Genomic DNA, 14,715 nt, shown 5'->3' on the forward strand with positions numbered 1-14,715 from the left:
ATCCGACATGCTAGAGCAGGGATGTCAAAGTCCCTCCTCGAGGGCCGCAATCCAGTTGGGTTTTCAGGATTTCCCCAATGAATATGCATGAGATCTATTAACATACAATGAAAGCAGTGCATGCAAATAGATCTCATGCATATTCATTGGGGAAATCCTGAAAACCTGACTGGATTGCGGCCCTCAAGGAGGGACTTTGAAACCCCTGGCCTAGAGAGAAGATGACTAATTTTCCTTAAAACATTTTTCTAAGAATTGTTGATTTGACAGTGCTTTCGTAGATTTATGGAAAATCTGGAAGGAGAGAAGAGTTGTAGCACAAGTGGGAATGTACATGCTTTTAAATCAGTGGGAGAGTGTGGCACAGTGGTTAAAGATACAGCCTCAGCACCAAAGTATACAGATTGAGATCTTTAAGTCTGTCCCCATACGCCTTATCATGAAGACCACATACCAGAAAAAACAAAATTCCTTTTGCTAGAAAAGGCCAAAACTCCTACCATCACAGAACTGAAAATCAAAAATACCAAATACCCGATACAACCCGAACTCAAAATCCTAGGAGTAACGATAGACAGATGTTGCACAATGCAGTCCCAAATCAACAAGACAACCCAGAAAGCGTTTCTAACAAGTTCAAGTTTCAAGTTTTATTATCATTTGATGAATCGCTTATACAAATTTTCTAAGTGATGTACAATTTAAAAGCCACTAGATAGTGGTCTCACCCACAATTGGGCATCCAATAACATACAAATTAAACAAATCAACTAACATTTTTTGCAGTCATAATATGGACAAACATGATTGAGAAGGAAAGGGGGGAAAAGTTACATATTCATTCTATATTGGAAATTACATAAAAGGAAAAAAAAACGATAGGGGGGGAAGGGGTTAATGAATTTGATATCCATATCAAAAATGAAAAGGGTCAAGATAAAAGTTTTTAAACATCAAAAGCGTCTTGAAACAGAAAAGTTTTTAATAATCTTTTAAAAGATGAGAGATCTTTTTCATTTCTAATATAATTTGGCAGAGAATTCCACAATTTAGGAGCCATAACAGAAAACATATAATTTCTTCGTGTACCAATGATTTTCAAAGACGGTATTGTTAATAAATTTGAAGAAGATGATCGTAAAGAACGTGGGGCATTGTATGGAATAATCATTCTTGTCATAAATTGTGGTTCATTAAAAATTAGTACTTTGAATACTAAAAATAAGATCTTAAAGTTAATTCGATGGGAAATAGGAAGCCAGTGTGATTTAATCATTAGTGGAGTGACATGATCTATGTAAAATCAGAAAATTTTTCAACCCAGCACAATTCAGACCAATTGTCCAATCCCTAGTCTTAGGTTTGCTGGACTATTGCAACTCCCTCTATCTACCTTGTCCAGCCTTTATGATAAAACAACTTCAGACCATACAAAACACCGCCCTCAGACTGACATACTCCCTGAGAAAACATGATCACGTTACAACTGCCTTTTTAGGCTCTCACTGGCTACCCATACAAGCACGAATTCAATTCAAATTCTACTGCCTATTATTCAAAGCGTTAAACGGCTCTTCCCCCTCCTACCTAAATAACCGCTTAAACCAGATCTTCACCTCAAGAGACAGAAGAACCTCGAACCCTTTTGCCTTCCCCCTACTCAAAGGCACACAGCGCAAGAAAATGTTTGACAACCTTCTGGCAACACAAGCAGCAAAACTCAACCATATCATCTACAACCTACTGACGACAACGGACGACTTCAAAACATTTCGAAAAGAAATCAAAACCCTGCTCTTCAAAAAATTCATCCAAACAACTTAACCCCCTTCACCTTACCTCAAGATAATTCTCCCCTAAAAAATCCTCCCCTAAACACCTACTAAATAAACAGATCCCTGAAATGTTTTGTAACTCTAACTGTAGAGCACAGGACTGGGTCTTATGCAGTTGATGCCTCCCTAATGATCTGCTGGAAAGGGTTAAGTGACTCTCACAGTGAACCCAGACATCCTGACCCAGACCTTCCCCAGAACCCCATAAAAGTAACTTTGTTATGCACAGGGCTCAGGTTCCTGTGACAAATTTTTCAAGCGTTTGTAAATTCTGCAGCTCATCAAAACTTTCCTCGGTGCAATCTCCATTGACCATTTTCTGACTCAGTCCATCACTTTGGGGCCCATATCGAGGGCACTCAATTTATTTATTAGACGTCCGTGTGGCAACTCAGTTTCAATGCCAAAAAATGCAAAGTCATGCACCTGGGAAGCCGAAATCCATGCAGGATTTACACCCTAAATGGCGAGATCTTGACAAAAACTGAAGCAGAAAGAGACTTAGGGGTGATTGTCAGAGAAGACATGAAGTCTGCAAATCAAGTAGAGCAAGCTTCATCCAAAGCAAGGCAAATCATAGGTTGCATACGCAGGAGTTTCGTCAGCCGTAAACCTGAAGTCATTATGCCACTGTATAGATCCATGGTGAGACCGCACCTGGAGTACTGTGTGCAATTTTGGAGGCCACATTACCGCAAGGATGTGCTGAGACTGGAATTGGTCCAGAGAATGGCCACCAGGATAGTCTCGGGACTCAAGGAGCTCCCATACGAGGAGCGGTTAGGGAAGTTGCAGCTCTACTCACTCGAGGAACGTAGAGAGAGGGGAGATATGATCGAGACATTCAAGTACCTCACAGGTCGCATCGAGGTGGAAGAGGATATCTTCTTTTTCAAGGGTCCCGCGGCAACAAGGGGGCATCAGTGGAAAATCAGGGGCGGGAAACTGCACGGTGACACTAGGAAGTTCTTCTTCACCGAAAGGGTGGTTGATCGCTGGAATAATCTTCCACTTCAGGTTATTGAGGCCAGCAGCGTGCCAGATTTTAAGGCAAGAAGGGACAGACATGTGGGATCTATCCGCAAAGATAGATAGGGAGGGTCATTGGAGTGGGCAGACTTGATGGGCCGTGGCCCTTATCTGCCGTCTATTTCTATGTTTCTATGTTTCTATGTTTAATCTATCTGTCTATATCACACAGTCCTGCAATGTCAATTTACTATCCAACTCGTAAGTTCCCCTCAAAAAAAAAAAAAAAAATTGTATCTTCACTGGAAAATGTCCAGTCAAATCTTTTGTAATCCGCCTTGAACTGCAAGGTATAGGTGGAATAGAAATCTGTAATGTAATGTAACCTTGGACAAGTCACTTAATCCCTTCATTGCCCCAGGTACATTAAATTCATGTAAACTGTTCTGAGTTCTGAATTAATGAATGTGTCCTTTTTCCAGTTGCTGCTGAATGGAACCATCTTTGCCAGAATGTCCCCAGCCCAGAAATCAAGCCTGATTGAGGAATTTCAGAAACTAGAGTATGTTCTTTTCCTTAAAGATTAAAAAACAGTCCCTGGGGGGGACGTTTTCAATATAGGCGATTGTTAAGATGTGCTATTTTACTGTTCGCCCAAGTTATCAGTAACTAGGTCTCATCGCATAGCAAGGGATCTGTGCTAAAAGTTGTATGTGGTAGCTTCACCCCTTAGTTTACAAATGGTAAATATGGATCTCTTTTCCATCAAAACTGAATCCATATGGAGTCAAGTAAACAATTTACTGGATAATCCGGTGGCTTTATTGTATGAAACTGTGCTATTTGGTACATCAATGAGAGCGATGAGCCAAATTTACATAGAAACAAACGGCAGATAAGGGCCACGGCCCATCCAGTCTGCCCACCCTAATGACCCTCCCCTACCTTTACCTTGTGAATAGATCCCACGTGTCGATCCCATTTGGCCTTAAAATCAGGCACGCAGCTGGCCTCAATTTCATCTAATAAAAAAAAATTATTACTTATGGTGACAGGGGTTGCCATATAGCATATTATAAATAATTGGAAAAATTGAGAGAGGCTAAGTTATAATTTCTGGTGGAATTCTTTATGCCACATCTTTAAAATGGAGCATGATATAGCTACTCGAAAGGGGCATTTTAAGAAATTTAAGGATGAATATTACTTTTTCCCTTTGAACATACACGTCCAAGATTGGGGGGGAGGGGATATTTTTTGTCTTTTTTGTCTTCTTATAAATAAAGATAATTGTTGGGTTTTTGGGGGGTGGGATATTTGATGTGAATTAGTTTCTGATAGAATATTAAGTGATCTTAAAGTATAAAATGTTATTATCTTGTATTGCACTTATTGAAAGTTTTAAAATAAATAAAGAATATAAAAGAAAACTGCTAAAGGTCAATAGACTTTATTGAGGTAGGCTGTGCTCCTCATGAATTTGGAATTCTTCCAGAATTTACATTTTCTGGTTAATATTCAGCTGGCAGCAGTCAGCATTTTTAAAGTACTTCCTCTACTGTCTAAATCAGACCTGGATATTAAATTTGCCCTTATATGGAAGGGCAATTCCTAATAATTCTACTGCAAGCTTAGCGTTAGAGGTCAATGCGGCCATTTTGAATCCAGGGCCAAATGAGGGGGAGCAGAGAAGGACCACCACAGATCGCCTCTGATAAGTTCTGGGGGATGCATGGGGTCTGGGCGTAGGTTATGAGATTGTTAGGGGGGGATAAGATGGAGGGAAGGGTTTGTCAAGATCAGGGACCAGCATGAATCAGTGACAGACCCTGTGACCCTGGGCAAATCACTTAATCCCCTCATTGCCCCAGGTACATTAGATAGATTGGGAGCCCGCTAGGACAGACAGGGAAAAATGCTTAAGTACTTGAATAAATTCATGTAAACTATTCTGAGCTCCCCTGTGAGAAAGTATAGAAAACTTAATTAAAGAAGATTGTCAAGACCGGGACCCGGATTGGATTGGGGGAAGTGTTTGTCAAGTACAGGGGTCAATTGGATTGAGGATTGGGGGGAGGGGACTAGTAGTGACCTTGAAGTTATACAGGTATTGGATGGTATTCTGTGCCGGGACCCACAGAAAGTGGCAAACTTACGCCAACTGGTCTCAGCTATGTGGGCATCAACCCTGAATGTGACTGGTGCCCACCTAACTACCAGCTTCTCCTCAACTCCACCCTTGGACCTTCGTAAAAGGAGCCCTAGGTTATCAATTGTCCTAATGGCAGGAAGGCGTTATGTCCTGTCTGACTGCCCAAATCAGATTGTAAGCTCTTCTGAACAGAAACCATCTGTTGCATGTTAAATGTACAGCGCTGCGTACATCTTTCATCGCTATAGAAATGATAAATAGCAGTAGTAATGTGTAATCTTATTTCTATTTCATTTAATTGTTGGTTTAGCTATTACGTGGCGATGTGTGGCGATGGAGCTAATGACTGCGGGGTGAGTAGATACAACACACTTTTTTCTCACGAGAGGGCTTTTGGATTTCCCAGGGGGGTTAATAGTCTCTTTTCTGCCAACTTTCTTGTTCACCCTACCTCATTGACATCTACGTTAGAGAATAACACGGTGACAAAATTCATCACCGTCCCCGTCCCCGCGGATAACCGCGGGAAATAATCCCATGTCATTTTCTAGTGTCTATTTCAACCTCGGTCCTTCTACACCAGCATTCTTCAAAGCAAGGCTTGCGGGTCAGTGGTTGTGGCCATTCATACTCTGATTCTTATGGGAGCCAAGGATAATGAAGCCATTGTGACATCACTGATGTGATTGGCTCTTAGGCATTGGTGGAATGAGGCATTATGACATCACAATATCTGCTCTGGATACCAGAGACTGTCATTCTGTAGTGTCTGTTTCAACCTCAGTCCTTCTACACCAGCATTCTTCAAAGCAAACCTTGCGGGTCAGTGGTGGTGGCCATTCATACTCTGATTCTTATGTGAGCCAAGGATAATGAAGCCATTGTGACATCACTGATGTGATTGGCTCTTAGGCACTGGTGGAATGAGGCATTATGACATCACAATATCTGCTCTGGATACCAGAGACTGTCATTCTGTAGTGACTGTTTCAACCTCGGTCCTTCTACACCAGCATTCTTCAGAGCAAAGCTTGCGGGTCAGTAGTTGTGGCTATTCATACTCTGATTCTTCCCTCTCTCCTTAAAGAATGACATGAAGATGGTTTACTGCGGTTATCCAAGGGGACGGGAACGGTGATGAATTTTGTCACCGTGTCATTCTCTAATCTACATATCTCTTTTGTGAAAAATAGCCCTCAAGCACATTTTCACATGCTGGTTTTCACAGAACTCATAATTAATAAGATGCATTCTGTGACTTTACGTAGCAGAAGTTCAATAAATTAAACATTTATCTTTAGCTTATTATACACAAAAAGTTTATTACAGAGAAAGGCTGACAATTTGCACATTAAGCCCTTGTTATATAAAAAAAAACACCCTGATATTTTAGAAACTTAATCTTTCTGGGATATTAACATTTTTGAAAGAAATAGTTTGCTAAGAAGCGGAATATTGATTTAAATTGGAAATTGTTGAAGTTATATAGCGCATTTAAATAATTCATCCATGATTTATTTTCAGGCATTTGTTGAACTTGCTTGTTTATTTGACATTTGTCCTTTCTGATAAGAAACTATTACATTAGATTACATGTCTTCTAAATTGATGAGTGTAAAGGTTTAGGTCCCAATTCCTGCCCCATTCTTTCTCTGCCATTTGGAAGTCAGATGCATCTGGGGACATATTGTAGAGGCCAGAAATGATCTCCAAACATGTCCAATTTTATTATGAGCTTCACATTCCTTTTATATTATTCTACATGAATCAGTGTTGTCAGCATGTGTCAGCATGTGACGTAAACACAAACCATATATGGACACAGGTCACATGAAACTTTAAAGACATCAGCATTTTTTCTATCTAGAGACTGAAGTCCACAGAGGGTCAGAAAAAGCCTTAACCAGCAGAGCTTCTAATCTAAATCTGTCTGTAAATACGGCTTAACAAAACAATTGAATTCACTTCACAACATCTCTGTTCAAACATATATGTCCTTGTAGTATTTTCAAAGAGGGAAAGACAAACAGGGTCTGGCTTTTACAGCTTGAAAACAAGGCCTAAGGACTTGATACGTGTCCCTTCAATCCCCTCTTACGTCATGAAAATGACATCATAAATACACAGCATGAGCTGGAAGGGAGTGATACTCTAGATATGTCTCTCGAGGAAGGGTTTTTTAGGAGCTGTAATACAAATAACACAGTACATGAGCAGTCAAGACAAGAGTGCAGATAATAATAGAGATTATAACAATAAAAAGGTCTTTTACCCAACCCTGCATTCAACTAAAGTGCTGATCCCAAGAATTAGATAAATCAGAGTTACATTTGAGCTCTGCAAAGAGGTCTACTAATTTCTGAATGTCCATAGTAGGACCTGTATTGTCAGAAAGAAAAGTACAACAGCTTAAAGTACTGAGGAGAATTTAACAGAATTCTCAGCTAGGATCATATCTAGAGCCATATGATTTTGAAAACCATCTGAGAAGTGGAACCTAATTGATCAGTAATACCTTGCAAGGCGTCCCTAGAATAGTTCACAAAGCGTTGCTGATTATAATAATTTTAACTAATCCGATCAACATTCTTATTAATAGTAATAAAGGGAATAAGGAACTCAAACCCAGCCTTAACCTGAGCTCGGGCCTTAAATTCATCTGGGACCCCTCTTGGGACCCCTATAGCATCTATATATACATGTGATCAGATTTATATCAAGACAAATAAAAGGAAAAACCATGTGAATAGGAAGGATGCCTTTCAGAAAGAATATGCAGAAGCATGGTAACCTTAACTAAAGTGCACTGGCCTATCCACTGGCTGGGTAGCTTAACAGGGAGCCAAAAGTCTCCATAAAGCCAGTAAATATCAAATCTGATGCAGCAACAATGGGGCATACCTATGAGCCAAGACAGAACAATAACCTGGGGTAAATTACCTACAAAACTACCCTGTGTCAGATTAGAAACATCAATATAAACATCAATGTAGTGGGTAACTAAGAAAGCATTCATACCAATACATCAAGAGAATTGTAGCAACGGGAATTCAGATATTGACCTTAGAGTTTAAAGTACTCATCCGGTCTGTCATTCGTCATTAATCCCTGCTGATATTCTCATATTTTTTCATATTTTTATATACTTTTTATATTCTTTTTGTTTTATATTTTGTCACTTGTGTTATCAATAAAATAGTATTGTCAATAATATAATGTTTAGATCACTTAGCTTCTTTTGCGAATATGCATTCTGTGATCTACTGGTTCACCAGTGCTGTCCCAGCATTAGATTAAATGTTCCCCCATGCCAACGCGTTTCGCTTAAGTTTATCAAGGCTGGGGAGTCTGCGGGAACATAAAGCACAAAGAAAACCTATTAATGTACAGTAGTAATTGTTTGGAGCAAATATTAAGAAATTAATGCAACTTACCATAATTTTAACTTTCATACTAACACGCCGGTATTAACCAAAAGATGGCCGCGGCGTGCACCCCACAATATAAATACACTCATCCCTTGACGTCACCTCCAATAGGGAGCGAACAGCTGAGAAGTACAAAACTGTCAGAATACTAACAGGCTAGTTAAACGTCAGCCTGAGCTAGCCAATCAGAGGCTTCATTCAGCCCCTCCGGAGCCATAGAACCTAGCATGAACATCCAGCGCAATTCTTTTAAATTGAGATTCCTCTCTATATTTCCACCCTCCCACCCTACATAGACAGAGTCCAGTATCCTCCACCTCAGGTCATCCAGAGTATGGCCACATAATAGCCAGTGTCGGACCAGAGGGGACGTTTCATTTTTAGTATGGACATGCGATTTGTGCTCTGTCAAACGTGTTTTTATAGATCTCAGTGTTCTGCCTACATATAATTTAGGACAGGGACATTGAATCAGGTAGATGACATGGTCAGAGTTGCAGTTAGTTTTGGTTTTTGAACGGTAGGACTCACCCGTGCGAGGGTGAATCCATATTTCACCTGACATAGTGTAAGGGCACCACTGACATTTACCATAAGGTAAGTGGCACCCTACAATTTTAGGTCTCGGGTCCCTAAGTAGATTGTGATTTACATACTCCCCAATGTTTTTCCTACGTTTGTATGAGAAAATAGGGCGCTCAGCTAAAGTGGGATTGGCCAATCTGGCTATGTGCCAATGTTTCATAACCAGTTGAGTGATGTGATGAGACAAAGGAGAAAATTGTTGAACAAAGGCCATCCCCTCAGATTCAGAACATTTCTGTTTTTCAAGAAGTAGCCATTCTCGATGAGCATATTTAGCTCGAGTGTATGCTTTTTTTACTACTTCAAGTAGTGCCAATGTTTCATAACCAGTTGAGTGATGTGATGAGACAAAGGAGAAAATTGTTGAACAAAGGCCACTACTTGAAGTAGTAAAAAAAGCATACACTCGAGCTAAATATGCTCATCGAGAATGGCTACTTCTTGAAAAACAGAAATGTTCTGAATCTGAGGGGATGGCCTTTGTTCAACAATTTTCTCCTTTGTCTCATCACATCACTCAACTGGTTATGAAACATTGGCACATAGCCAGATTGGCCAATCCCACTTTAGCTGAGCGCCCTATTTTCTCATACAAACGTAGGAAAAACATTGGGGAGTATGTAAATCACAATCTACTTAGGGACCCGAGACCTAAAATTGTAGGGTGCCACTTACCTTATGGTAAATGTCAGTGGTGCCCTTACACTATGTCAGGTGAAATATGGATTCACCCTCGCACGGGTGAGTCCTACCGTTCAAAAACCAAAACTAACTGCAACTCTGACCATGTCATCTACCTGATTCAATGTCCCTGTCCTAAATTATATGTAGGCAGAACACTGAGATCTATAAAAACACGTTTGACAGAGCACAAATCGCATGTCCATACTAAAAATGAAACGTCCCCTCTGGTCCGACACTGGCTATTATGTGGCCATACTCTGGATGACCTGAGGTGGAGGATACTGGACTCTGTCTATGTAGGGTGGGAGGGTGGAAATATAGAGAGGAATCTCAATTTAAAAGAATTGCGCTGGATGTTCATGCTAGGTTCTATGGCTCCGGAGGGGCTGAATGAAGCCTCTGATTGGCTAGCTCAGGCTGACGTTTAACTAGCCTGTTAGTATTCTGACAGTTTTGTACTTCTCAGCTGTTCGCTCCCTATTGGAGGTGACGTCAAGGGATGAGTGTATTTATATTGTGGGGTGCACGCCGCGGCCATCTTTTGGTTAATACCGGCGTGTTAGTATGAAAGTTAAATTATGGTAAGTTGCATTAATTTCTTAATATTTGCTCCAAACAATTACTACTATACATTAATAGGTTTTCTTTGTGCTTTATGTTCCCGCAGACTCCCCAGCCTTGATAAAGTTAAGCGAAACGCGTTGGCATGGGGGAACATTTAATCTAATGCTGGGACAGCACTGGTGAACCAGTAGATCACAGAATGCATATTCGCAAAAGAAGCTAAGTGATCTAAACATTATATTATTGACAATACTATTTTATTGATAACACAAGTGACAAAATATAAAACAAAAAGAATATAAAAAGTATATAAAAATATGAAAAAATATGAGAATATCAGCAGGGATTAATGACGAATGACAGACCGGATGAGTACTTTAAACTCTAAGGTCAATATCTGAATTCCCGTTGCTACAATTCTCTTGATGTATTGGTATGAATGCTTTCTTAGTTACCCACTACATTGATGTTTATATTGATGTTTAAAATTGAATGAAGATATCCTATACTCGAACTATAGATTAGAAACATGACATGTGTAATTGCCCTTATAGATGGTAACAGCAATATCAAGCTTTTGTTGTCCTGGCAGCAAAAGGTATTTAGAACACCACAGTGCAAAAGGGGATAGGTAAAATTAGAGGAGATATTGGTAAATAACCCAAAAAAAGCATGGTTGGATACCAGGAGGGAGGTCCAGAGGTACGGTTCCTAGATGGGGTCTAGCTTGAGCACATATGTAACAAATACTCTTATTATGTTGATCAGCAGTGAATTTCATCCATTCTAACCAAAGGTTACGTTCTGAAAACCCTACCTGAACAGCCACAATATCTTCAAAAGTGAGATTGGCAATAGCCATCATGTCAGTAAGTTTATTGAATGTAGGGGCCAGTGGGTTAGTATTTTTTGGGGCCCCCACAAAATGGCGGGAGAGGATGAGTGGAGGTAGATAGATCCCGTAAGAAAACTGATGGGTCGGATAGCTAGACCCACCCTTAAACCACATGTCCATAATGTACATACCTTCATCAATAGGTCTAGGGTTGTCAATAGTAAGAGAAAGCTTAATAATTTGTGCAGGAACACTTTTCCTATAACAGTTTCCAACCTTATGAAAGGTCATACAAGTAAGCAGTGATTTACCATTTTGGTCCACCTTTTTTCAGAGTATTTTCTGGTTTATAAGCCCAGTCAGTATCAATATTCCACCCTACTGCTCCCCAGAATGAACACTTATCCCCCAACGTGAGTCAGTAACACATATATATACATATGTCTTTAGTTTTAGGAATCTCTGAGGACCAATGGCACAGCCTTGGGATATCAATTGATGAACAGTCCACAATGTCACAATACTCAAAGGAGAAAGTGGCAACTTGCACACTGCTGGAATTATACCATAAGGTAGCATACTGTCTGTCTTTCTGGATTCCAATTGAAGGACAGCCTTTGCGAGGGAGTAGTCCAGCTTAACGTGTGTTTGCAAAGAGGTGCCGGGGGTGCTGTTTACAGCAGGAGTGTCATTTACAGATGGGTATGGGCAGAAAGTGTCGTGGACCCAGAACACATCATCCCTGTAGACCCAGTTAGAAATGATCCATACAGGGAGAAAAACTAGCAGCAGCGGTGCCAGTAAGAGAATGATAAAGTTGGTAGAATGCTGCAATGGGATCATCATGTTGTTCCACTGGAGGAGGTGAAATCTGCGCAGGGAAGACTTGCTTCTGGGGTTTTAGGTTAACCCTCTTCAAGCGACTTGCTTGGATCCAAACAGGAAACTCCTCAGTGAGTGCAGCGGGCCTGGTCACAGCGATGACAGTAGTGGGAAGGCCAAAGGGGAAATCCGTCTGCTTCCGATCCTTGGAAAGCTGCTGGACAATCACCAGGCTGGAAAAAATGGGTAGGAATCTGTGGAGAGAAAGGAGAAGTGCAAGACACGTTTCTTTGAACAAGCCCTAATATTTCAATTAGCTTTTGGACGTATTCCTCCTGTATCAAAGGAAAATCTACCCATGGGGCGGGGAAAGGTCATCCCGTGAGAACCTCAAAGGGAGAGCAGCCAGATGTTTGTGCATACAGAAAGAGATACTTGAAAAGAGATGCTTGAAAAGCATTCCAAATATCATTCAGCAGCTGTACTCCAATGTGATCCAAATAAGAGATAGAAAACAAGAGAAACCATGTTGCCTGTACTGAATGTGGCAACATGTAACAATACCAATTCATTTACTTGATATAGCTATGGCAAAAGAGAGACAATACTCAGTTACTTAAGGTTCTTAATTGAACAATCCAAAAGGATATGTTTTTATCGTGCTGCATATAACTTATTATGCACTTCAGAGAGACCATACTGATGTACTGAATGTATTCAGAAATGTATATTGAATGGATCATATGTAGGGAACACCACGAAATAAACGCTGTATAAAGTAAAACTTTTTTCTTAAACATATAACCCTTAACTAAACTATATTCAGAATATAAAAGCTAAAAGTAAGTTTAAGTTTAAGTTTAAGTTTATTATTTTTCTTGATTAATCGCTTTATCTAATTCAAAGCGATGTACATAGTAAAAAATAATTAAAAGAAAACATACAATACAAACTTTAAATACTTACAATGAATAATATAAATTACATTACATTGGGTAAGAGGGGTTTATGAAATACATTTGTCGAATAAAAAGAGATACATTGGAGAAACACAAAAGGGGAAACATTAAAACGAATGGTACAAAATATTGGAATTATTGGTTTGAATATAATTAAATTAAGTATTAAAAGCATCATTAAACAAAAATGTTTTTAATTGGATTTTAAATTTTACCAAGTCTTGTTCATTACGTAAAAAAATTGGAAGAGCATTCCAGGTTTGTGGGGCTGTTACAGAAAATATAAATTGTCGTCTGGTGTTTATAAATTTTAATGAAGGAACCGTCAGTAAATTTTGATCAATAGATCTTAATGTTCTAATTGGTTGGTACGGTATTAGTAATTTATAAATGAAAGCAGGTGTCTTATATAGTAAAAGAACATTGCGCAGTTAGGCTAGTAAGAAGTGGAAAAAGAGCTCTAGAAATGGCCAATATTATGTATCCTGGGGTACCCACTAAACTAAAACAAGTAGACATGACACAGACAAAACATAAAGTTTTAAGCGTGGAGCTATTACTCCATCTGTCAAGTGTGCAGGGCTGAATTTAACTCTGCAAATAAACACATTGATATAAAAAAACCAAAACTACAAATAATGTATATCATAACCATCTCATATTTGGAAAAAGGCATAAAGCTAATGTCTCTTTGGAGCGTCTCCATCTCTGCAGTGATAAAGAGGACCCGTGGAAAACATTAGAAATATCTGTGCCAAAACTGATCTGGGATGGCTACGTATAAATCCGGACAAAACATTTTAAATTAGCAACATCCTAATTTCAGCTAAAACACTAGAAAGGAATTGTATTTTCCAATTTGTTTTCAATTCACAAACGTACCAGCTGTAATTATCGAGCTATATATATCTGTATCAAGGAGCAAAAGGTCAAGAATGAAAATATCACTAGCAAGAAGTTAAAATGTCGAGCGAGCACTACGATAACCAATACCATGATATTGGGCAATGAATAAGGGAGAGCTAGCAGCTGGTATCCAGGGTTTCCCCTCTTTGCACCAAAGTCCGTCCAAAAGGGCGGCTTTGGGCACCTGCCAAACGCCAGGCATCAAGTTCAGAGGGGGGGGAGGGTAACAAAGGACTAGAAGGGAAGAGAATCCTGTTCACCCGTGAGACCCAGGAGCCCATTTAAAAGAAGGGCTTAGACATCCTGAAAAGTGTGAAGGGTAATAGGGTGACCAAGGGTCAGAGGAGTAACCATCTCTACCACCATAGCACAAGCAGCCAGGGCGTTCTTGAACAGGAGTGACTATAGAAAAAAAGGCAACAGAGCGTAACTTACTGCCATGTTCTCCCTTCATGGTGTTACAATAGTCCCAAACAAAGAGATAAAACATGTGGGCATAAGCAGGAAAACCCAGACTTGAGCTAGAAACCAAAGCACATCTTAAATGTCCAACATTTCATGAGTCCATCTGATAAGAGCAGTCATTTCAGAAACCAGGGTCTGTCTCAAAATCTGGTCATAGAAGGAACAAGCAGAGATCCATTGGCGGCAGTGACCAATCATAGCAAGAAAAGTAAGCATGTCTTTCTTGGTAGCTGGGCGGGGCAGACCCAGAACAGCAGCAGTGCGGAAAGTGCAGATTTTCCTCTGACCATGAGACAGGACAAAACCCAGGTATTTCACTTCAGATTTACAGACAACCATTATATAAGGTGCAAACTATCAGCCTGACAGGTCTCCTGAATTATGGAACACAAAAAGAGGTACAAAATAAGGATAGGACCATGAGGGGCAGTGCATGACTGTAGAATAGCCCGAAGGACAATGAAGTCAACATAGCCCTGGGGCATTCCACACTAGGTATACTGTTGCTTAA

General features: G+C 39.9%; 1 protein-coding gene and 1 long non-coding RNA gene across 2 annotated transcripts in view; one reads left to right on the plus strand and one right to left on the minus strand.

Annotated features, from left to right (window-relative positions):
- LOC117366930 (probable cation-transporting ATPase 13A4) overlaps positions 1–14,715 on the plus strand; it is a 98,349-nt gene that overhangs the window by 44,642 nt on the left and 38,992 nt on the right. Inside the window, exons 22-23 of the mRNA XM_033958988.1 lie at positions 3,287–3,366; positions 5,267–5,309. Coding sequence (XP_033814879.1) covers positions 3,287–3,366; positions 5,267–5,309 — 123 coding nt within the window. The remainder of the gene's footprint in view (positions 1–3,286; positions 3,367–5,266; positions 5,310–14,715) is intronic.
- LOC117366931 overlaps positions 1–14,715 on the minus strand; it is a 166,202-nt gene that overhangs the window by 7,532 nt on the left and 143,955 nt on the right. The window lies entirely within an intron of this gene.

The sequence above is a fragment of the Geotrypetes seraphini genome, chromosome 9, assembly GCF_902459505.1.
Source record: "Geotrypetes seraphini chromosome 9, aGeoSer1.1, whole genome shotgun sequence".
In the NCBI taxonomy this organism is placed as follows: domain Eukaryota; kingdom Metazoa; phylum Chordata; class Amphibia; order Gymnophiona; family Dermophiidae; genus Geotrypetes; species Geotrypetes seraphini.